The 26,060-nt window shown below is 38.3% G+C and overlaps 3 protein-coding genes across 3 annotated transcripts; 2 read left to right on the forward strand and 1 right to left on the reverse strand.

Moving 5' to 3' along the window:
- Positions 1 to 3,125: 3,125 nt before the first annotated feature.
- OR51G1 (olfactory receptor family 51 subfamily G member 1) lies at positions 3,126 to 4,091 on the forward strand (the record flags this gene model as incomplete). The annotated part of the gene is made up of 1 exon (XM_081063459.1): positions 3,126 to 4,091. The coding sequence occupies one exon, from the start codon at positions 3,126 to 3,128 to the stop codon at positions 4,089 to 4,091; it is 966 nt and encodes a 321-aa protein (XP_080919585.1).
- A 5,095-nt stretch (positions 4,092 to 9,186) lies between these two features.
- Positions 9,187 to 10,128, forward strand: OR51G2 (olfactory receptor family 51 subfamily G member 2; the record flags this gene model as incomplete). Its single annotated transcript, XM_081063497.1, has 1 exon — positions 9,187 to 10,128. The coding sequence occupies one exon, from the start codon at positions 9,187 to 9,189 to the stop codon at positions 10,126 to 10,128; it is 942 nt and encodes a 313-aa protein (XP_080919623.1).
- An 8,619-nt stretch (positions 10,129 to 18,747) lies between these two features.
- Positions 18,748 to 19,683, reverse strand: OR51A7 (olfactory receptor family 51 subfamily A member 7; the record flags this gene model as incomplete). Its single annotated transcript, XM_081063513.1, has 1 exon — positions 18,748 to 19,683. One exon carries the CDS (start codon positions 19,681 to 19,683, stop codon positions 18,748 to 18,750), a length of 936 nt encoding a protein of 311 aa, XP_080919639.1.
- Between the last annotated feature and the right edge of the window lie 6,377 nt (positions 19,684 to 26,060).

A 26,060-nucleotide genomic window follows, 5' to 3' on the forward strand; every position in this document is an offset into this window, starting at 1 on the left:
CCAATTTTTTTTTTCCTTCACAGCCCACCTTTTTTCCAAGTTTCCCCTTCTCTCCTTCATTTTTTTCTCTTGCCTAACTTTTATATCTTTTATTTGTTTCTCCTTTAGAATCATAAAACAAGAAGGTTGGGATTTTTTTGTTTGTTTGTTTTGTTTTTGTTTCAGGTGTACAAAACAATATAACAGTCAGTCTCAGAGACATAGAGGGGCTTTATTACTATATTAATTATTGCACTATCATTATTACTTGTTTTGATTTGAAGTGTGAATGGCAAAAGCTGGCTATGGACTTTTCTTCTTTTATCCTCAGTTCTTCAGTGTCTCATCTTAATGAGAAAAAGGAAGCCTTTTGGAAGAGTACCCTCAACTTCCATCTTGCTTCCTTAAAATATCCTGTTATCTCCATCCATCCCATAGATTTTCTCTTAAAGGAAAATTACAAATAATATACTCTTTTTAGTTATTCCTCCCCATCCACTGATAATTTAAGCCTTATAATCTTTCCCCAATCTATTGAAATAGTCTCTGAAAAATCAACCATGACCTCACCATCATAAGTGCAGGGCCTTTTCAAAACCCTCATCCTACGCAGCTCTTTGTTGCAACCAATAGTGGTGACTTGACTTTTGTGACATATACTATTTTCCTCCCATTTCTCTCATTCTCCATTCTCTGTCTCTTTTCTAGTTCTATTTTTATGTTCAACCCTTATTTAAAATAGTTTCCAGCGTTATGAACTGATAACTTGTCTTCCATTTCCACAGTGTCTGCTAGCAATTTTCCCCATATTCATAGGAGATACTTTGTATCTTATGCCCTCACTCAAGTCAAAGATCATATAATGTTCTCTGTCACGTCCAGCGCAACATGGGCAGTGAGAGAACGAGAAGGGGCAGTGCGGGGTTAAGAAAAAAACAGAAGTAAAGAGATTTATGAAATAAGGGCCCAGGGTCTCACAGCCTCAAAGGACTGAGAGCCCCAAATCAGGCCACCCTGTGGCTTTTATTGATGTACACACGAGGTAGTAACATTGTTTTCTCCACGGTCTGTGAATTTCATACATCATACTAGGAAACTGATTCAAACCAATCACCCTTGCCTGCAGATAGAGGAACCGAAAGTCCCAGGATGTCTTAGTAATTGTTGTAAGTACCTCCCCAAGGGACAAAACCTTGATGCTGAAACTTACTGATATGAATAGATGGAGAACTCATGTTATCACATCATTGAATCTCTTCCCAAGCAGGTTGTGGGAAGGAATATAGCCACAGAGGCAGAAGCTCTCCTTAGCCAGGGGAAGGTGGGAATCTATGCCCACCTCTATCAATCCCGTGGGTTCTCCTGATGGTCCCCACACGGCTGCACCTGGCTTAGGTTGTTCCTCCCGTGGGGAATCTTACCCATCGTTGACTAACCAGCCATCTTTTGGGGCCAAACAGGGAGACATAAGGTGTAAGCACAAAGGTGAAGCAAAGTCCCTGAAAGGATTAGTCTCACAGACTCTCCTTTCTTTAGGGGTAGGTACCAGGGGACAGACGGCTTGGCTGCTGCGTGACAATAGTCCTGTAGACACTCTCCCCAGGAATTCCTTTTTAAGCTTACATTGAGAATACTCCAAACTAAACTCACTCCCCAAAACATGGTTCCTCTCTATTATTACCCATCTTGATTCATCTGTTATGCATCTAATAGAAAGCTATCCACAGATGTACCAAGGTACAAAAATTACAGTTTGGGGTTGTTTTCCCCATTGATTTATTTTTTTTAATTGCCTGATTTTTGTAAGCACTAAAGTGCTATGTAGTAGTAGGAGGAGGAGGAGGAGGAGGAGGAAATATGATATTAGACAATAATATAGGTCAGGGTTTGAATTCCATCCTCAGCACTTACTTGCTCCTATAACCATACCCAGGTCACTTCACCTCTTTGTGCCACCATTTTCTCACCTGTAATATGCTCTTTAGAATAGAAGTTACCTCATACTAGTGCTCTGAGAGTTGAATGGCATAATATGCATTAGACACTTAGGAAAGTGACAGAAACATTTCATATTAAAGAAGTATTAGCTTTTAAGCTTTTTAATGCATGTGATAACAATATACTAGTGACACCATATTTATTAATACATATAGACCTATTATAGTTTGGCTTACAATAAATGTAATTGAATGAAAGTTCCAAAGGCAGAGGTAAAGGAGGGCCCAGGTGAGTTATTATAGGGACAGACCTATACCTGTGTGTCATATCGATCCAAGCCCCAGAGGTATAGCTCACTTTGAGAGCCTTAAGATTTCATTCATTATAGGCTAATCATTAGAGGTGTTTCATAGCCATTTCATGTTTCTTTTTGTTATTTCTGTTTCAGATCTTGTGCACACCTCCTCTGCATCCCCATGAGTACATCTAGCCCCCCTTACCTGTCCTGATGTTGGAAACACACATCTCTCCTGATATCTCTCAGAACTAAGCCCAAAAGCACCTTTTCCTATAATTATTTGTTTTCTGAAGACCCTGATTCTTCTCAGACATTTTGGTTTCAGACTTCAAATTGGGACTCCACCATTTGTGTCCTTAGCCACCAAGGCTTGTATATAGATTCAGGAAAGGCATCACGCTGGTCACAAGTTATAAGGTCAAGGAGTTCAACAAGCATTTACTCAATGTTTCCTCTGTATTCCTGTGAAGACTAGGCATTGTGGAATGAAGCACAATCCCAAGCTACATTATAAATACATGATATGCACCAGATAGAAGTAGACGATTATGAAAAATGGTGTGTGGTACCAATTCCCCTTATATGTGATACAGATTCTGAACGCTTTACTGATTGAATTAGAGATTTTTTTTAGGGAGGAACACGTGAAAATGGTGCCATCTGAGGTGAACTCACTGAACCATTGAGAGTCCAACATTGGTGGATATACCACAATAAGGCTAAATCACATGACATCCATGGGATAGAAAAATCCTTTATAAAAGTCCCCTTCCTAGGCTCTCACATTTCATTTTCAGACACTACCTGACTCTCTGGTCCTAGAACACTTAAGTAAGTGATAATTCAGTTGTGTCACTCTCTAGGAGCCCCATTCTATATTCCTGGTTGATGAGTCCAAGATTATAAAACCATGACAATCCTTTATAATAGCAGCCTCCAAAAAGACACTTTCTTCCTGACAGGCTTCCAAGGTCTGGAAGCTCTCCATGGCTGGATCTCTATTCCCTTCTGCTCCATTTATTTGACAGTTATTGTAGGAAACCTTATCATCCTCCACATGATCCGTACTGATGTCACCCTCCATGAACCCATGTACTATTTCTTGGCCATGCTGGCCCTCACAGACTTGGGCCTTTGCCTTTCTACAATGCCCACTGTGCTGGGCATCTTCTGGTTTGATGCCAGAGAGATTGGCATTCCCGCCTGCTTCACTCAGCTCTTCTTCATCCATACCTTATCTCTGGTGGAGTCTTCAGTTCTATTGTCCATGTCCATTGACCGTTATGTGGCCATCTGCAACCCTTTGCATTACTCCACAATCTTAACACCGGCGCGTATTGTCAAGATGGGGCTGAGCTCCGTGCTTAGAAGTGCCCTGCTAATCCTCCCTTTGCCATTCCTCCTGAAGCGCTTCCAGTACTGCCGCTCCCACGTGTTGGCCCATGCCTATTGCCTGCACCTGGAGATCATGAAGCTGGCCTGTTCTAGTATCATTGTCAATCATGTCTATGGGCTCTTTGTTGTGGCCTGCACCGTGGGTGTAGACTCATTGCTTATCTTCCTCTCCTATGCCCTTATCCTCCACACTGTACTAAGCATTGCCTCCCGCCAGGAGCGACTTCGAGCCCTCAACACCTGTGCCTCCCACATATGTGCTGTGCTGCTCTTCTACATCCCCATGATTGGCTTGTCTCTTGTGCACCGCTTTGGTGAACATCTGCCCCACATGGTACACCTTCTCATGTCTTATGTGTATCTGCTGGTACCACCTCTCATGAACCCCATTGTCTACAGCATGAAAACCAAGCAAATTCGTCAACGCATAGCTAAGAAGTTTGAGTTCATAAAATCACTTCGGTGTTTTCAGCATGATTAGGTTAAGGTGAAGGAAGAAGATTGGGGCATAAACCCCATCAATGTTTTTGGTTTCAGCTATGCTGTGAAAAAATAACAAACTCCCAATCATTAACAAAAAGGGAATTAATTATGCTACATAATGCATGTGTGACCTTGGGAAAAGTACCCACTTTTCTGTTTGTTGGTTTCCTTAATACAGAATGAGTATAGAAATATTATAACATCTTCTTTGTAGGGATATTGTGAAGATGAAATGAGATAATTCATGTTAATCTCTAACACAGTGCCTGACACATCAATCCTCAATAAATATTCAGACAATTTTCTGTTTAGACTTTCTGACCTCTAAGTTTCTCCACATATATTAACATTTGGGATGACTGAGACATGTATTATTGCAGCAGTAAAAACAAAGAGGCAAAAAAGATGTAAAATAGCATAGAATGTTTGTGGGAACTATGCATTGCAGGAGATATGTAAATATAGATGGGCAATCATTTTACTCACAGTATAACTAAGATGTGCATGGGGGAAAATGTTACTTATTTTCTTTCTAAATCATCTGTCTTCCTCATAAACATCTACCAATTAATTATCCTGGGAAATTACAATAACTGAAATTATAAATACTGAAATTAAAAAAACAAAAACCCTCATTTTAGCATCAGTTTCTCTCAGTCCAAGCCAATAATATTTCCTCTAGGTCATTTCCAGTTTCTCCTAGTTCGGTCTTTCCTCAAGGTACCATCTTTGTGTATGAGACCTTTCCTTACTTCTTCTCTCTCTTGCCTCTTCTCTCTCAACCTTGTTTCTTTTCACCACTCTTTTCTGGCTAGAAGATGTGGGCTTTTGTTTTCTCTCTCTCCATATCACACCTTGTTTTTCCCTTACAAAAGTTTCATAGGTAATATTTAAAACAGATAGGATTATCTTTCCTAGAATATGATCAAACTTTATGCCCTTCTAATCAATGTTGAAAGATTAATTCAATCTCTCTCTCTCTCTCTCTCTCTCTCTCTCTCTCTCTCTCTCTCTCTCTATCTCTCTATCTCTCACCTTTTCTGTCCATAATATCTGAGATTCAAATGTATTTTCTGCCAAATCACATCTAATACTATCTCTCTCTTTCCAGTGCTTGGACTCAGATACTGTAAATAAATATTACTTGTGAGTGGGGAGAATATGACTGGTATCTTATAAGAGGAGGAAGAGACAGAAATGATACTCATGTACAGAGGACAGGCCGTGAAAGAACACAGCAGGGTAAAAGGGATCAAATATATGGTGATAGAAGGAGAACGGACTCTGGTGGTGAACACACAATGTGATATATAGATGATGTATTACAGAATTGTACACCTGAAACCTATGTAACTTTACTAATAATTGTCACCCCAATAAACTTTAATTTTAAAAAAAAAGAACACAGCAAGAAAGTGTCTACCTACAAGCCAAGGAGAGAGGCCTCACAAGAAACTAAACCTGACACCTGGATCTTGGACTTTGTTAACTTCTAGAACTGTGAGAAAATAAATTTCTTTTGCTAAAGCTACCCAGTCTGTAGCTACTGCAGCCTTGGAAATCTGACATAAGAGGCAACTGTGTTTTCAAATGAATTCCAGGCTAAAAGTGAAGATGCATTGTTAATTATAGAGTGAATAAAAATTCTGGAATCAGAGTTGAAAACAAATCATAAAAACAAGGATATATGAAAATCGCTAAACCTTTGAGGTTGTCACAAATGTCAGTTGCTGATTGTGCAAGGCTGAGACCCAGAGATCTGCATATTAGCAAGCATCCCAGCTGGTTCTGATCCTGATTATCTGGGGGCTATGATTTGAAAAATACTGCTTCATAACACTCAAATGCATCTACATGCTCAGCCAGAGATTAATGGAATGTGGCCACAAAAGGAAGCTCACTGTATTCCAAAGGGACCAGTCAAGCCAATGAATTGGAATAATCTCTTATGATTGGATTGAGAAATCTGGGCCATTCCTTACTATTTATACCTTTATATTCCCAACAAAGATCCAATAATCCAGACACTTATTACCTGGGTAATGAAAACACTGAAATGGCCCTTCATTCCTCTCTCTAAAATGTCTTCTCCATCAGGTTTGAGTCCAAAAGTCAATGATTAATTCTTCACATCCCTGTATTAACATATAAAACTGCTTTTCGAATTTAACTACCCTTTGCAGGGGTTCATACTGCCTACAAGGTATAAAAATAGATTAGTTTTTCCAGTTAGTCCCTTGATGTCTAAAAACAAAGGGTTAAGTTCTGAGTAATCAGGTACAGAAAGATGAGATGGAGTGCTTGAGTGTAGGCAGAGATCAGGAGCATATAGGTTTACTTGCAGCAAGGATAAGCATCAACACTATCACAATATTTCCAAGAACGTGGCCTGACTTCTTGCTTCCTCTTTGGTTATAGGAAAAGCATTCATTCAAAAGCCCTTTTAAATTTTGCATATGGTTAGATATACCCAACATGCATATTGTCACATCCAGTGTGCATAAACTACACAGTTATGATGCATCATACATAAAACACTATCAACAGCATCCACTCTGCTTTCCTGAAGTTGTGAAGGTTGATCCTTCACCAGCAGTTACAAGTATATGGCATCCTCTAAGCTCCCATCTAGACATTTCACAAGACCACTCTCTTCTACTCCCTTCTCCCTGTTCCCATGGTCTAAGATAATGAGCTTGAGGGAGATCATCAGAATAGGGAATTGATTAAAATCCTTAAAAGGATTCTCAATGGAGATGCTAGGCAGTTGCATAAAAGTCAGGGAGTGAAGCATTCACCCTCCCATCTCTCCAGAGCCTCTAGTTTTAGTCTTCCTTCTTCCCTGATGTGAGGCTGGAGCCTCTGGACCTAACCTTGGTGTGTGAGGAGTCAGTATAATATGCAGGTGTTTGGTACTGAGCTGTGGAACCAAGAAGAGGTCCCAGAAGGCTCAGTCTGAGCTTTGCAGAGGGAAAGGAGAGAACGGATTTTGGAGGTACACGAAAGGCTATAGAGAGTCCCTGCCCAAGGTGGTGACGGCTGCAGTCAGATCTTGCTGACTTCATGGATGCCAGGTCTGGTTTCAGCACTAGCTCAGAAAGGAGACAACAGCTTTCAGACATCTGTTTACTGTTTGGATTTGCTAACCTAAATGTATCCAAATTTTCAGAATGTGCCTTCGAGCTCTAGAGATTTAAGTTTGAATTCCAGCTCTGCCACTGATTGGCTGTATGACTTTAGTCACATCATCACATTCTCTAAGCTTCTCTCTTCTCACTTGCAAATTGAGATAATATTAACTTGCAAGTCTTTTCTAAGGTCTCATGCTATTTTTCTTGCAATGTTTTTGGTACAGTGTCTGACAAATAGTGGATGTTTATCAAGTATTATAGTTCTTTCTTACCACCCTACTTTATTTTCATATCAAAAATATTTTCTGCCTTATGTTTTATGACTTACATTGTTAACTACCATATAATTTGCCTGCCCCTACTAAGCCCTTGATTTTATGCTAGCTGCTGCTGCTAGTTGACAATGAATTATCAATGTAGGAAGAAAGTATAATAGCTGTTTAGAGCCTGGAGTCTAGAGAAAAATCAGATCTCAGTTCAAATCCCATTTAGCCATTTACTATGTCTTTGACCTTAGAAATGTTAATTTTCTCTAAGTTTCTGTTTCCTCATCTATATCGTACTATTAATAAAAGTCTATTCACAGAATTATTTTAAAGAGATAAAATATGAACCAAGTTAGTAATAGCTAACTAAATGAAATTTAACTTTTATTCAGCCATTTAAAAAAAATGCTAAGCACATACTGTATACCAGGCCACATTCTAAGCCCTCTTACAGAAGTAAACAAAGCAAAGCCTTGCCCACACTGAGCTAACATTCTTGTGAGATTATTAATTGGGAGTGAGAAGATCACTGTTCTGGAAATCAGGTGTCTTAAATTGGTATATGGCCTTTGCCCAGTGACTGCACCCTCCTAGTCTTCCTTTCTTCATTTGTAAAAAAAAAAAAAAGAAAAAGAAAAAAAGAAAACAGAACCCTACCAGCATTATTGCCTTTTGTTCTATGGACTCTCACAGACTCTGCTTTATGATTGGGGTTGTGGCCATGGGTGATGTTGCTTCAGTCTCTCCTCCCACCTACGCTCACAGCAGTTGATTCCTAGTTGATTCCAGTTGATTGTAAAGAATGAAAGTCACTGACTGATGTGAGGATCAGCGCTGTGCTTTTTTACTCCAGCCATCAAGAATAACTTTACAGATAGCCATTCATGCACTCTCCAGTTCTGTATGGAATTCTGTGAGCTGAGTAGTAGCATTTATGAGCTATCTGGATCAAGTTAGGCTTCTACAGTGGGAAGACCAGAGAAGAAGGTGAGTGAAGAATTTTTCTGTCTATATGTGGCTGATGAAGTTAAGCAAAAATGAAAGAAAAAAAGAAAGAAAGAGAGAGAGAGACAGAGAGAGGAGAGAGAGAGACAGAGAGAGAGAGAGAGAGAGAGAGAGAGAGAGAGAGAGGAAGGAACGAAGGAACAAAGGAAGGAAGGAAGAGAGGGAGAGGGAAAGAGGGAGGGAAAGAGAAAGGGAGGGAGAAAGAAAGAGAACAGGAACAGAGAACAGGAAGGAAGGAGATAAAGGAAGAGCAAAAGAAGTAAGATAAGGGAAGAAAAAGGAAGAGAAGTTGAAAGAAAGGTTGGAATGTCAGTGAGAGTCCTGGCAGAAAAGAGGTACATGAGGAGTATTTAATTAAAAGTCTTCTCATAAGGGGCAGGCAAAGTTAAGTATAACTAACAGGAACAGCGAATAGGCTCAAACCTCCTAACCTGAAGAAGCAAGGAGAAAAAATTTCAAAGAAGAAAATTATCTAAACAGATGTTGAACGGGAACCGGGTCCAGAAGGAAATGACCTCTGGAGGAGGTGCAGAGTTCTACATCTACTTTATAATGATGTAGTTTTTTTTTTTTTTCAATTAATAATGTTTGTGTTTTTTTTTCAATTTCTCCTCAGGTGCAGCCACTAGCTTTTCCTCAATTCATTTCAGGAATTGTGAGGAAATCCAACTCCCTCTTCCTTCTGTACACAATGACACTGGGATCCTTGGAAAACAGCAGCAGCATTTCCTCCACCTTCCTGTTGAGTGGTATTCCTGGGCTGGAGCACATGCACAGCTGGATCTCCATCCCACTGGGCTTCATATACCTGGTTTCCATCCTGGGTAACTGTACCATTCTCTTTATCATTAAAACAGAGCCTTCACTCCATGAGCCTATGTACCTCTTCCTGTCCATGCTGGCTCTGACTGACCTGGGTTTGTCTCTATGCACACTCCCTACAGTGCTAGGCATCTTTTGGATTGGGGCACGAGATATTGGTCATGATGCCTGTTTTGTTCAGCTCTTTTTCATTCATTGCTTGTCCTTCCTAGAGTCCTCTGTGCTACTATCTATGGCCTTTGACCGTTTTGTGGCCATTTGTCACCCCTTGCACTATGCTTCCATTCTCACCAACACAGCCATTGGCAGAATTGGCCTGGCTTCCCTAGGCCGAAGTGCAGCACTCATTTTCCCATTGCCTTTTATGCTCAAGAGATTCCCCTATTGTGGCTCCCGTGTCCTCTCACATTCCTATTGTCTCCACCAAGAAGTGATGAAATTGGCCTGTGCAGACATTAAAGCCAACAGCATCTATGGCATGTTTGTCATTGTTTCCACAGTGGGTATAGACTCACTGCTTATTCTCTTCTCCTATGTTCTGATCCTGCGTACTGTGTTATCCATTGCATCCAAGGCTGAGAGACTCAAAGCTCTTAACACCTGTGTTTCCCACATCTGTGCTGTGCTTCTCTTCTACACGCCGATGATTGGCTTGTCTGTCATCCACCGCTTTGGAAAACAGACACCTTATCTGGTACAAGTTATCATGGGCTTTGTGTATCTTCTATTCCCGCCCCTGATGAATCCCATCGTCTACAGTGTGAAGACCAAACAGATCCGGGATCGTGTGACCCATGCCTTTTGTTACTAGCTGTGTCTAGTCTTGGAGGCACTATTTCCTTGAATGTACCCTTACTTACTCCTCTACTTACTCCTCTATCTTTTGTAATACCTAATGTACATGAAATGGAGGAGACTGTTACTTATTTTCTCAACAAATATATACAGGAATGAACAAGAAGTCATCGCTCTCACAGAACTCTCACTTTGGTTGGGGAAAAACACAATGTAGTGAGATGTGGCAGACTGTATTTTCCAAAAATGACCATAGAAATATTGCTAATCCAACATTCTCTTCCAGAAACTTGTCACTCCTTCATCAAGAGATGGAGTCTATTTCTCCAACTCTCGTAACTGGGTAGGACTTGCCTCAATGAATTAATTGAATGTTGTGGAAGTGACCTGTAAAACTAAAGTGATATGTTTTTTGTTTTCTCTAGTCTTTCTCTGGATAGATATAGATATAGATAAAGATACAGATATCCATCTCTATCTCTATCTTATTTAACACTTGCTTTTCAAACCAGACACCATACTGAAAGGAATCCCAGACATGGAGAGGCCACATGAAGGTATTCCAGCCAATAGACGCAACTAAGGTCTTAGACATAGCTAATTATTAACTAATAGTGAGTGAACAATCCTGAAATTATTTCAAACCCTGTTTTTCCCATCTCTCCAGTTGGCATCCAGTGAAATAGAAAATCAATCCTACTCTGAATATAGCCCAAATTGCAGATTTGTAAGCTAAATAAATGCGTTTTTTTAAGACACTGAATTTTGGGATGGTTTGTTACACAGCCACATATCAATTGTGTTGCTCAAGGTAAAAAGTTGATATAGAAACCAAAAGAGAGATATTTTTCTCCAGCTGGGGAAAGAGAGTGTCAAGAAAGGTTTTACTGAGATGACACAGTAGCCAGACTTAAGGAATATATAAAAGTTAAGTAATCAAAGTAGAAAATTATGGCCCATTCTGAAGGAACAGCATGTGCAAAGATGAGGCAGAGGTGAGAGAAAGAAAATATATTGAGGGAAATATCTGAAGTTTTTTCTATTGTCATTGTTGTTCCCTAGCATGTCAGGGAAGAGTAGAGAACATGGGGTGTGTGTGTGGAGGGGTGTAAATTAAAAGAGGTTGAGACACTGACCTTATTAGAAAGGTGATGAGCCAATGAACAAAAGATATGCATATATCTTTTGAGTAATACATGTCAATAAAGTACTTGTAATTTTGACTCAAGGAATCCGTGAGAAAAGCAGGCCTGGATAATATGCTGCCAAAGAGAGCTTTGAACATCCAAGAGAAATATAAGGATGTCATTTTCCTGCACTGTTTTAGTGCAGGATCAAAAAAGGAGTGACAGAGGGCCAAATACAAAATCCTCTACTATGAGGTTTACATGGAGCCAGTTCTCACTTGAGGTTGGTCTCATCCAAGGCAATCTAGCTCTTGACATTTAACTGTTCACTGGTTATGTCCCCACCCCCCCACCAGAGCCTCATCCTGTCTGGCATGAGAAAGCTGTTTCTGGAATGATGGATATATGTGAACCTGGAGTGTCATCATTCGGAAGACCCAAGATTATTTTTGCATAACAAATAGAATAAAATAGACTGTGTGTATAATTGTCATGGGTGGTTTATGTCCTGAGTGTCTATGTACACACAAAATTTCAGAACAAACATAAGCCACTGCAAATTCCGAAGTATGCTTACAACTCCACAGCTGGAATCTATATCTATGCTGTGTACTTCCAATTTTAGCCCTTATATAGGAGTCATGTTCTCATATCTTATAATCAATTAAAAAGTTATTGTGATACACTAAGTGTGATATACTAAGTGTAGTATACTACACTTAGAGTCAGGTTTGGAAAGTTTTACTTTCTGACTCTGTGACTTAGGACAATTATTTTACTTATATGAGCTCAATTTTCTATTAAAATAAACCTAACAGAAGGCCCTCTATATCACATAATTTAAATATATGATATATATGAAAGTTTCAAAGAAAATTTTTAGCGTGTTTCAGCTCACAATAAATTTTAGTTATTTTCATTCCCAAAATAAAACTTAATAACACAGAGTAAAACATAACACGGAGTATGTGTGATAAATAAAAGAGGGAGCTCTGAAACAGCTTTGAGGGGAAGGAGACCTGTAGATGATTTCACAGACACCAATAATAACCACATGCATTATTTCATCCACTTATTTCTTCTCATAACACAGATAGTACTTTCTATGTGCCAGGTATTGTTCTATACAAGGAATAGGCCCTACCCATTTTCTCCTAGGTAGATAGGGTAGATTTGGTGGTGAGAACTTCTAGACACGGAGAAAAATAAATGCAGAGACCCTTAAACAAAGCTGTTAGACACTTCAACCTGATAGAATTAAATCTGAATTATTATTTTCTACCTCAAGTGAATGGCACTATCATCCATCTGGTTATTAATATCAGACTCTTTTCTCTTCATCACCTGCCTTGTTCACCTAGATTAAAGATTTCAGCCTGTTCCTTTTAGTTCTCTCTTACTCTTCTACTACTATTTTTAAATGCAAATCTGCTTTGTCATTCTCCCTACAACCTCAATTACTTTCTATTGTTATTGGAAAAAGTTAATCCTATTTTATAGAGCCTATAGGTTTTAGCCTTTGTTTATTTACCAGACACTGTTGCGTTATATTTTCATCCCTTTGTATTCCAATGAACAATTTGGTGGATGGATGAATGAAGAACATAGCAAATTTAAAGAACTGAGATAAGTCCCAGATAACAGTAGCAGAAAGAATAAAAAGTGTGGCAGGAATCTAGACTATGAGTGAAGCAAAATGCTGATAAGGTATACAGGCCAAGTCAAAGAATAGAAACTGTACTTTCAGGATAATGGGAAGCCAATGAATTATTAAGCCAGGAAAGTAACATAACCACATTTGCATTTTAAGATGTTCACTCTGTCTGTAATATAAAGAATGAATTAGGGAAGTGAGTGGAAAGAATTGATAAGAAAAAGCAAGTAGGAACCTATAACAGCAATCAAGACAAGAAATTGTCATGACAAGTACCATGGTAGAATCAATAACAACAAAAACAACAACAACAAAAATTGAGCAGTATCATGAGATATTTAGAAGAAAACATTTTCATGACTTGGCTGTTTATTGGATGTGTGGATTGAAAAACAGGGAAGAATAAATGAAGATTATTCCTGGGTTTCTCTTATGAAGAATTAAGTTTATGAGCGTTCTACTTAACAAGATAAAGAATGCTATATAAGCAACAGTCTTAAAGGAAGGAATTAATTAATTGTAGTTTGAAGATGCTGAGCTCCTGATGTCTAGGTAACATGGAGTATAGACTGGTTAAGAACTCAGCCTCTACGATAGTATCAATTAATAGGATCTCATAGGATCCAGATTCCATCACTTACTAGCTGTGTGCCCAGAAAAGTTTTTTAACTTTTGCAAACCCCTACTTCTTCCTCTGTCTAGTGGGCATCAGTAATAATACCTCCCAAATAGCTTAATATGAGGAATAAAAGTGATAATGCACCATGTATTATATAAAGCATTTGGCACAATATATGGTACTTCAGTAGTGGTCAATAACTGCAAGATATTATTATTTCTATTCTTACTAAAAAGTAAAGTCAATAGGAATTTTGGATCTATGAACCTAGAGCTTGGAAGGGAAGACTATGGTATAGGAATGAATTCATGACTTGGGAGCCTATATTAAACCTATGGTAAGCAAAACAAATGACTTTACTCACTCACAGAAAACCTAGTACCACAATGATAAACTCAAATCTCTCAGAGGCTGTGCAGTTGGGTAAATGAATGAAGTAGAATGGTTGAAGACAAGTTACAAGAGGTGGGGCGTGATCTGTGTCTAACTTTCTCTTAAGGGGCACGACTACAGCTCCAGAATGCTGGACTGATATTACTAGACATGCTGGGTTTTGTTTTGTTTTTCAATTACAGTCAGCATGCAATATTATATTAATTTCAGATGTACAACGTAGTGATCAAACATTTATATAACTTGTGAAGTGATTACCTTGATAAGTCTAGTACCCATCTGACCCCATACATAGTTATTACAATAGATGCACTGATTTTTAAAAAGAAAATAAAAATCCAGATTCTTGTGTTAAATGCAATTTTTTAAAACAATCCACAGTTATATGGATCAAATGAAGAGTTATCAAGCAAGCTTTGTCCTGCAGACTACCAGTTTGCACTTCTGGCCTATCAGTATCCTCCGAAGAGACAATTTCTTTCACCCATTCTTTTTCCTTTATGTCCTAAAAGGCAATGTAACATAAGACTTTAGAAGAATGGCAGTGGCCTCAGAAGGACCTGCACCCAGTTCTCGGTCTTGCAATTTTAGCAATTATTCAATTTCTCTAAGCTGTATAAATTTTGGATGAGAGTAATATCTACTTCAGATAATTATTATCAGGATTAATAATAATTGCATAATATATGGAATATGCATATATTATATGCATAATATATTACATATTATATATTATAATTATTATAATATATTATATATTATATGCAAAATACATTATATGCATAATATATTTTGCAAAGTATGGAACATATAATACTTTGTCAATTAAGCGTATGCAAAGTATTTGCCTTTCAATTATACGGCCTTATCTCTCCAGAGCACTGTTTATCCATCCAGGATTTTATTTCCTCCTTCCAATCTTATCACAGATAAAAATGAGGATGAAATTCCAACACCTCCCTTACCTCATTGTTCATGGTTTCAGTTCTTCCAGTTCCCATACCCAGGACCAAACCTATAGGGCCTTACCCTTGGGAAGTCCTAGAAAACAAGTGTAGGTCTGACACTTCCTCTGACATAAGGAAACTTCTTTCCCTTTCTTCCAATTTCTCTTTCTTTTACACCTTGAATTTTTGTCTCAGTTTTTATTGGGGCTTACAATAACATCTTTTTTAATAGGTTGATGTTAAGAGTCAAAGTCAAGTATATGAATATATGGAAACTTTCTGAGTTCCATTTTTTGACAATTTCAGTTATCATTTGTTGTGTGGCCTTAAGAAAATCATTGCTTTTTCCTGTGCTCTGGTTCCTTCATCTGTAAATTAGAGACTTGTAATCAGTGAATTCTATGGCCCCTTTCCTCTCTCAAGAGTTTTGTTCTCTGGCTATTATTTGTTGTGGCCTGAGTTTTCATCATGCCTTCAGGAGAGGTCAAGATGTTTTCAGATTCTTGGCAAGAAATAAGGCAGCATAATACTCTCAAGATCCATCTATGTTGTTGCAAATGATACTATTTCATCTTTTCTTATGGCAGAATAGTATATTATATATTGTATATAAAACTGAAAACAACAAAACAAGACAAACAAATGAGGAAAAAAAACCTCATAGACACAAACAACAGTTTAGTGGTTACCAGAAGGTAAGGGGGTAGGGGGGTGGGAGATAAGGGTAAGGGGGATCAAATATATGGTGATGGAAGGAGAACTGATTGTGGGTGGTGAACACACAATGTGATATATAGATGATGTATTACAGAATTGTACATGTGAAATCCATGTAACTTTACTAACATTTGTCACCCCAATAAACTTTAATTGAAAGAAAAAAAGAAAGAAAGAAAGAAAGAAAGGAAGGAAGGAAGGAAGGAAGGAAGGAAGGAAGGAAGGAAGGAAGGAAGGAAGGAAGGAAGGAAGGAAAGAAAGAAAGAAAGAAAGAAAGAAAGAAAGAAAGAAAGAAAGAAAGAAAGAAAGAAAGAAAGAAAGAGCAGTTGATCATGAGATTTTTTTTTTCGGGGGGAGGGCGATAATGGAAGCGTCCATGGACTTTTTTCTATGCCCCAATTAAAATAGGAGAGAATGAGAATGTTTTAAGTTAGTGGCTAACATAACCTGTTTTACTTTTACTAGAGATAACTGGCTGCAAAGTGGAGAACAAATTGGAGGGTGAGATTGAAGCAAAGGGCCAAATTAGGAAGCTATAAAAAAGTTCTTGCATGAGAGGATGGTGATTAGAGATGAGGATTCTGGCAGATAGATAGAAAGAACAGGAAAAATGATAAATGGTTAGGAAAAAACCTTCTATAGGACTTTATGTCAGTTTGGATATGGAAAATAAAGTGAGATAATAAACTCTGAGGTAAGAATAAATTTGGATAGGAGAACTAATAGGGGAGATAAGTTATCTGGCTTTTAGCCAAGTAGACAGCAAAGTTCTGGCAGACACTATAGCTTTGAGCCTTGGTGTAGTTATTACAGTAGGAGAGGAGCTACCTAAGAGAGTAACCATGTGCTCTCACCTGAGGTGACTGACGTGATACAATCCATAGTCCATCTCACTCATGCTTTCAGACATACCATTCTTAAAATTTGATTTACCATTGTCGTGCAGGGCAGCCTGCAGGGTCTCTGGTCCCACTCCCCATGTAAGAACGCAGGACATGGTGAGGCCAAAAAGGAACACCCACGGAGCCATAGGTAGGGAAGACATACCACTATGGTCTCACTGGAGGCTGGATTCACACGACGTGCAACCTGCTGTCCGTTTTTCTGCCAACTGACCGACTCCTCTCGCTAGCTGCAATCCTCCGCCGTGCTAACTGCAATCCATGCTTGCTAGCTAAGCCACCATCTTCTTGCTAGCCCCCATTTTTTTGCTAGCGTAGCCACAGCAGTTATATTAGTGGCCAATGGCTCACTGGTTACAGCTGATGGCCAACTAGCCACAGCTGATGGCCATCCAATCACAGTTGATGGTCATTTACTACCTGAGCCAGCACCTTTCTATGTGAGGCCGAGAGCCTGGAAACTGCTCTCTGGGGCTCTGTCCCCATACTTCCCCCCTACAGGGTCTCACCTCACAGTCTACCCAACAAGCGTCTTCCGCGAGGGGCCCTGTGCGAGGACCCTGGAGGTGAATGCAATATCCTGGACACAGCCAGGCTCTCTGGGCAGCCAAGGTTTCTCAGGGCACCACCAGTCCTTCTGGGCACAGCCAGACTTCCTGGGCTTCTTAGGGTACAACCAGTCTCCCCGTGCACAGCCAGGGCCTCTCAGGGCACTGCCACTCTCTCCGGGCACAGCCAGGCTTCCTGGACTCAGCCAGGGCCTCTCAGGGTACCGTGCTGGAACAACAGCGGTTCACAGTCAAGGTGCTTACATATTCTCAATGGTGGCCATTTAAGACACAAAAGCAAACATCCGCCAGTCCCACTACGTGGTGGTATGTTCCCAAACAGTCAAGTAGTCCATTAAATTAGGGATAGAAGGCAATTCCCCATAGTCCATAGTCATTCACCAGGGCTGTCCTGGGGTTGAGGAATGACCTTGACCTCACCCTCATCTCCCATGGAGGACTCAGCAAGCGTTTCCTCCTGGGACTATAAGTCCTGCATCAGCGCTGCCTTAGCAAGGACTTCCCAGCCCACAGGGCCGCAACGACCTTCGCTTTCTCTGGCTTTTGCTGGTTGGAGAAACGTCCACGTCTTCCCACCCCTCCACGGGGTTCCAGCTCTCCGGCAGCTGCTCCTCCTGGTCTTCCTGAGACTGAGTGTTCATAAGCACAAACTGCTCCACTCCCCTTCGGAGCGCTTTGGCCGGCACCGTACCCTACTCGCAGCACCATGTGTCGTGCAGGGTGGCCTGTGGGGTCTCTGGTCCCGCTCCCCACATAAGAATGCAGGACACGGTGAGGCCAAAAAGAAACACCCACGGAGCCATAGGTAGAGAAGTCATACCACTATGACGTGGATTCACATGACGTGCAACCTGCTGTCCGCTTTTCTGCCACTGACCGACTCCCCTCGCTAGCTGCAATCCGCCGCCGTGCTAACTGCAATCCTCGCTTGCTAGCTGAGCCACCATCTTCTTGCTAGCCCCTATTTTCTGCTAGCGTAGCCACAACAGTTATATTAGTGGCCAATGGCTCACTGGTTACAGCTGACGGCCAACTAGCCACAGCTGATGGCCATCCAATCACAGTTGATGGTCATTTACTACCTGAGCCAGCACCTTTCTATGTGAGGCCGAGAGCCTGGAAACTGCTCTCTGGAGCTCTGTCCCCACAACCATGTTAGGCATTTGTTGTAGAGATTAAATTGTGTCTGTAGTACCTCCTGAATTGAGACATTTAAAGGCTTTTTTAGGTACTCCAAAATCTGCTTCACTCATACAATTCAAAATTATTGCACTTTATTTGCTAAATTATACTCTCAACCAGACTAACATCCTTCATATCTGCTATGTGCCCTGTTAGTCTACTTCTCCTCAATAGTATAATGAGCGTACATTGTATAAGTTTAATAAATGCTACTTGAATAATCTCAATCTGTCCAAATTTTATCCATTCTTTAAGGGATGACTCAAATACAAGTGCTACATAACATCGTGTTCAGTTTCAACTGCTCTTAAAATGTTAATTAAACCTCTGTGAGTCATATGTCGCCTGATTATATCATCTTTCCCACTGAATATTACATTCCGACTTTATTATAAATTATGTGCAACACAGCATTTTGCTCTTCTCCCAGTCTTCTACTAGATAGTGACCATTGTAGTGCTGAACACATTGTAGGTGCCAATAAATACTTACTGGCTGGACATTATTACTTCAGTATTCAAGTTCTTATCTCCTACCTATGCTAAACAATTTCCCCAGGACCTCTCGGATTTGTCGAGTCTTTACACAGTATACAATGGGGTTCATTAAGGGAGGCAACAACAAGAATGTATTTGCAATAAGGATTACAATGAGGGGGCTTTTGTGCTTGGCAAAGCGGTGCATGGCAGCCAGGGTGATGATGGGTACATAGAAAATGAGCACAGCACAGATATGGGAGACACAGGTATTCAGGGCCTTGAGTCTCTCTGCCAGAGATGCAATGCTGAGTACGGTCTTCAAGATAAGCATGTAAGACAGAACAATTAATGCCAAGTCCAGCATAGTACAGAGAGCAACAAAGAAGCCATAGATAACATTGATTTTGTTGTCAGAGCAGGCCAGCTTCATGGTATCCTGATGAAGACAATATGAGTGAGAAAGGAGATTCTTCTGACAATATTTTAATCTCTTTAGAGTGAATGGGAATGGGAGCACTAAGAGAATGCTCCTGATGGCTAAGATCAGTCCCATTTTAGCAACTCTTTTGCTAGTGAGAAGAGAACTGTATCTCAGGGGATTGTGAATGGCAAGAAAGCGATCCAAAGACATAACTAGAAGTACAGAGGATTCCATGACAGTGAATCCATGGATGAAGAATTCTTGAGCAAAACAGGCATTGGGTGAAATTCCCATGGCGTTGAACAAGAAGATTCTCAGCATAGTAGGGAGTGAGGAAAAGGACAGGCCCAGATCAGAGGTGGCCAACATGGCAAGGAAATAATACATGGGCTCGTGAAGTGAGGGCTCTCTTTTTATGATAAAAAGGATGGTGCTGTTTCCCACAATGGCAACCATGTACATGAGGCAGACAGGAATGGAGATCCAGATGTAGGCATGTTCCAGGCCTGGGATTCCAATCAGAAGAAAAAGCTGGACCTCAGAGTTATTGAAAACAGACATCACAAGTGGGAATGTGAGCTCTTTAGCCAGATCTGAAATCACATAAACAAAAAGCAGTCACACTTTTGGATAAAACTCAGTGTTGTGGGGATAAGCAGTTCTTTTACATATTATTCTCAGAAGCATATTTGGTATAATATTACTAAAATTCATTTTGCAACATATATCAAAGTCCTTACACATGATCATGTTTTCCAACATGGGAATTTCACTTACAACAATTTATCCTAAGGTGGTGATTTTCAAACATTTTTATCCAAATATGAAGGTCATATCAAAGCAGAGCTGCTTGATTGAGTCAGTGACAGGCACTCAGCATCTTTCCCCTACTTTTCCACATGACCTTCAATAGTCCTCTTGTTGACCTCATAACAAGATCCCTGATGTCAAGGAATGAAGTGTAAAAACAATAGTCTAAGAAAATAATCAGAGATTCTTGAAAATATCGACACTACGATAAATACGTGTTAAATAATAGAAAATAAATTTATAGCCTAATTTAAGTCTTAAACTTATGAGGTAAGTACTGATTATCCACACTTTATATGTGAGCATAAATACTAATCGAGGCTGAATAAATTACGAACATCTGGAAAATATTAATATTGATTATACAATGGTTTCCAAAAGAAGAACTGGGAGAAATGGAGAGCGTGGATACACTTTTGAGGGTTATGTAGTCTTATTGTCTTAGTGTTTGTACTCCTATGTGAAATGGATAGCTCCTAGCTCAAATGCCTATGGGCCACACTTCAGGTTATCATTTTATTATTTCAAGGACAAGTGGTACAGCCATACAGTAGTATCATGTGTATGTTCATCTTATCTCTCTTGATCAAATTATCGTATATTTTATCTCTGAGCAAACTAGTCAACGAAATTCTAAGTGAAATAAATCCAAATCACTCAATTTCTCTTTGTAATGAAAATATTTTAGATCCACTCAGATATTAAACTAAACCCCGATTTTATTGTGAGGGTTTCTGTTAAAGAGTCAACATTTTATTTTCAAAGGCAAAATATGTAATCTTGCAACTTATTATGAACTTTTTGAGCTTCAGGATATCCCAATGTTGAATAATTGGTAAAAATTACTGGGGAAACACACATATCTAAGATAGCCATCATGAATCCCATGGTATATTTAGTAAGCCTGATGAATACATAAATAAATAAATGAAAATTATTAAATTAATAATTTCAATTGCAAATAAAAATGCAAAGATGCAAAAATAAAAGGAGCGGCAACAAAAGGCTAGAGTTCACCTGAGATGTTAACCTCACTCCAGAACTTTTTTAAAGTTAAAATTGCCAAATAAGAAAAATTATCAATCATTAATAGAAAACATATGGCACACAAAAAATTATTGGGCTCCTCTAAAATGAAGTTTGATTGTGAATTGATGTTGTATTTTGTAATTGTTTAGAGGATAGCCAAGAAAACCATAATAAACAACAAGCAGACTTGGACCCAAATATTTGGTATTTTCTGGGTACTATCTACACAGATCTGTTTCGTCTGCTTATAAATGGAGCTGCAGCTGCTAGACTGGGAGCTCCTAAACAATTTGACATGTCTTATTTATCTCCCACCATGGCAGCAAACCTAATGTCAAGCTCAGAGAAAGTATATTTTGGAGATAGTAGATTTTCAAATGCCATGAAAATCATTTTGCACATAATCTGTCAGACTGCCTATTTAGCAGATTTTATTCTGGTGCCTCCTCTCCAGGAGTCATAAGAAAAGTTCTCATTTTCAAAAATACTTAACCCGTTCCTTTTTTTTTTCCTCTTTGGCAAATGGATATTGACTTAAGTTTTGCAGAGAATATTTCTGTTGTGCATGCATCTTTTATTATGATAGTTTCTACACTGTTTTATAGTGTACTGTTTTTATGCATTCCTACCCAATATAACCTTACCACCACCATATATACCAACTGCTAAATACTGAAAGGTATAGATGGAATTTTATTTATCTTCATATATGTGCCATCAACACAGTTTCTGAAACATGAAAGGCTCTCAGCAAATGTGCAAAGAGTGAATGTGAGTTGAAAAATGTAAAACAGATAATTTCTTAGTGCCTTCTCCCTTTGTTCTGTGATAGTAACTAAGGAATATTTGGTTACTTATGCTTTCTCTGCTCATCAACACTTTCCATGGTGAACTTGATCTTACACAGAGTATGCTTTTGGACATGGAAAAATAGCTCAACAGAGCTGTCAATTCAGAAATATTGATATGATAGTTAGTATTTGAAGTCATGAGAATAGATCACCCAGGAAACATGTAAAAAAGTACAAAATTTAGATTTCAGCTAGAACCTTGAGGAGCAGCAAGATTTTTGAGAACATCTTGCACAAGAATATCCAGAGATCTGGGAGAGTGGGATGTAGTGAGTACCTAAGAAAGAGACTGTTTAAAGAAGGATATCTATTGGATCAAACATTGCCCAGACCTCTTAGAATTCCCATTCTTTTAGTAAGAAATCAGCCCTATTTATGTGGGTTTATTTCTGGGTTTTCTGTGGAAGTCTGTGTGGAGATTCCTCAAAAAATTAAGAATAGAATTACCATATGATCCAGCAATCTCTCTCCTGGGTATGTACCAAAAAAAAAAAATCTGAAAATATTTATCTGTAAAGATATATATGTGCTCTGATGTTTATTGCAGCTTTATCACAATGGCCAAAACATGGAAACAAACAAAATGTTCTTCGATAGATAAATGGGTAAAGAAAATGTAGTATATATACACAATGGAATACTACTCAGCCGTAAGAAAAGATGAAATCGTGCCATTTTCGACAACATGGATGGGTCTTGAGATTATTATGCTAAGTGCAATAAGTCAGACAGAAAAAGTTGACAACCATATTACTTCACTGATATGTGGGACATAAAACTGAAAGCAACAATGGAACAAGACAAACAAATAAAGAAACAAAAACTCACAGACACAGACAATAGTTTAGTAGTTATCAGAGGGTACAGGAGGTGGGGGGTAGTAGACGAGGGTAAACAGTAGTAGACGAGGATCAGTAGACAAGGGTCAAATATATGGTGATAGAAGGAGAACTGACTCTGGGTGGTGAATACACAATGTGATATATAGATGGGGTATTACAAAATTGTACACTTGAAACCTATGTAATTTTACTAACCATTGTCACCCCAATAAAATTTAATTAAAAAAAGAAAGAAATCAGCTCTGAAGTCTCATGCAAAAACATCTGGGTATAAATCTCAGCAAGGCAACTTACCATCTGTGTGAATTTGGGCAAGCTGTTTAGGCTTCTAAGCAGATGCTTGCTTTTCTATTAAATGTTGTAAACAACAATATTGATCTAAAATAGCTATTTTAGAGAGTATGATATAGTCTTTAACATAATGAAGATCTGTAAGTACCAGCTGCTAATAATTATTTTGACAAAAATTTCCTAACCATTCTTTTCACACTTCAAGTCCTAGGTTGGCCGAAGAGATTTTATTTTTAATTAATTAATTTATTTATTTTTAATTGACAATAAGACTTACTTTCATTTGTCACACTATCAATATTTGTTATACTATAAATGGAACCCTACTAATATCAGAGTCAATAAATCACTTTTAACCTTCAGACCATGCAATCCCATCCCCCTTTACACACACATTTACACACACACACACACACACACACACACACACAAAGGAGCCACTTCCTCTTCCTCCCCATAGTCATTACTTCAGGTGTAAACTGTTTAACAAAGCCTTAGATTTAGGTTTCCAAAGAGATTTTTAACTACTTGCACTTACCAAAACTGGATGCTAAATATGGCCCTAAAAGATAAGAGCAAGAACTCTTAATTTTGACCTCCACTTTATCTAGATACATCTACTCCTATTTTCCTCAGGGTTGTAGACTCTTGGGAGGAATAGAAAAACAGCTTGCTCTCTGTGATCTCTCAGTGGACTTACACAGAAAAACTTGGGCCTAGAACATTAACTCTTTGGTACCTAGGAACTCCCACCGAAGCTAGAGACAAATTACAAAGCAAAACAATTACAAAACTACTCAAGTAAGAGGTGATGCTAGAAATCACATTGGTAGAGGAAGCTGGATATATGGCACTGACAGAGATTAAGCAATACAGTTAAAAGAGCAGGTTATTTGTAATCAAAATATTTTAGCTTCAGAGTGGCTAGATGGCTCAGTTGATTAGAGACAAAGTTGCAGGTTCAATTCCTGCCTGGGATGGTGGTCTGTGCCCCCTACAACTAAAGATTGAAAATGACAACTGGACTTGGAGCTGAGCTGTGTCCTCCACACTAGATTGAAGGACAGTGACTTGGAGCTGATGGACCCTGGAAAAACACACTGTTCCCCAATATTCCTCAATAATAAATATAATAAATAATATAAATAATAATAATAAATAAATAAATAATAATAAATATATATGTATATATATATAAAATGTATATATATATATATATATATATATATATATATATATATATATATATTAGCTTCAATTTGAGGCCATGCCACTTTACTTTTCTTCACCTCAGCTTAACTATCCACAAAATGGAGATAATATACACAAGTATCAAATATTTATGAAAGCACTTTACAAACTATAAAATGTTTTACTAATAGTTATTCTATTTATTTATTTATTTATTCATTTATTTATTTAGACTCATTTTTGGCACATGTCATTAGATAAGCATTGAATAGACATGTCCTGCTACTTGCTGTTAGATTTCCCACCAGATATCCCCAAATCATGTGCCTTCTACATTATATATTGCATTCACTAGAAGCTATTTAAAAGGCTATCTTTTGGGTTTCAGTCATACAAGTTGTGATTAAAATACAGTGAATGGCATTCCATATTCTGCCATAAGAAAAGATGAAATAATGCCATTTGCGACAACATGGATGGATCTTGAGATTATTATGCTAAATAAATAAATCAGACGGAAAAAGTCAAGAACCACATAATTTCACTGATAAGTGAAAGCAACAAAGGAACAAGACAAACAAAGAAACAAAAACTCATAGACACAGACAATAGTTTAGTGATTACCAGAGGGTAAAGGGGGAGGTTGATGGTAGATGAGGGTTAAATGGTATCAAATACGTGGTGATGGAAGGAGAATTGACTCTGGGTAGTGAACACACAATGTGATATATAGATGATGTATTCAGAATTGTACACTGGAAACCTATATAACTTTATTAACAATTGTCACCCAAAACAAATTTAATTAAAAAAAAAATACCATGAATGCTGCTGCCAAGTGCCATCCAACAGAAAGTCAGGGATCTTCAATATAGGAAGTGGCACATTGAACCTTAGTAACAGTGTGTGACAAGTTTCAGCTTGTTCGGTGCAGTCAGTTGAGAGTGAACTATGGTTAAGAGGTGTGTTTTAAAGTGTACAATAGTACACCTGAAACTAATAAAAAAATGTTTTTTAAAAAAAAGTGTACCATAAATCATGGATCATGAATAACGCAATAACATGAAATGGGCAAATAGTTTCATCCTCCATCATGACAACGCTCTGTGTCACACATCTCTTCTGGTATGGCAATTTCTGTCAAATAAAAACAATACAGTGCATCCTCATTCACCTTATTCATCAGATCCGGCACTGTGCGACTTCTGGCTCTTCCCCAAAGTCAAAATGACCATAAAAGGTAAACATTTTGTATGGATTCAGAACATCGAGGTAGCCACTACAGCACAACTAAAGATGCTCATGAAGCATGTCCAGAACTGCTTCAAAAGTGGCAAAAACAATGGGAAAGATGTGTTCAAAGTGAGTGGAAGTATTTTGAGAGAGATTAATGGCAATGTGTCTTTTACTGTAATAAATTTTTTTAATTTAAACATTCACCATATTTTTTATTATACCTTGAATCTTTATAATTTTGTACAAGTCCTATAGTCATTTAATTCCTAAATTAAATAATAGTTACTGAAGTTTATGAAGAACTATAAAAATTTAATGATAATTTAAGTAAAAAGAATACATTTGTTTTAGGTATTAAAAATATATATATTCCTTACTTAAAACAAGAAAATTTGGTCCAAATAATGCAGTCAGATAATACATTAATAATAAACAGAATGATAATTGATATAATTCAAAAGTATAACAAAAAACACATAACCAGGCTTAAATACAAGATACACATCTTTGTGAATAAGAAGAGGAACAGAAACTCAAAACAATAAGCAGGAATACAAGATCTGACAATTAAGTTTGCAATTTGTTGCAACGATGTTGCTAATATTTTTTGACATCAGAGGGATTATTCACTATGAATTTGTACCAACTGGACAAAAAGTTAACCAAGTTTACTATTTGGAAGTGCTAA

Source organism: Rhinolophus hipposideros, assembly GCF_964194185.1.
Source record: "Rhinolophus hipposideros genome assembly, chromosome: 10".
NCBI lineage: Eukaryota > Metazoa > Chordata > Mammalia > Chiroptera > Rhinolophidae > Rhinolophus > Rhinolophus hipposideros.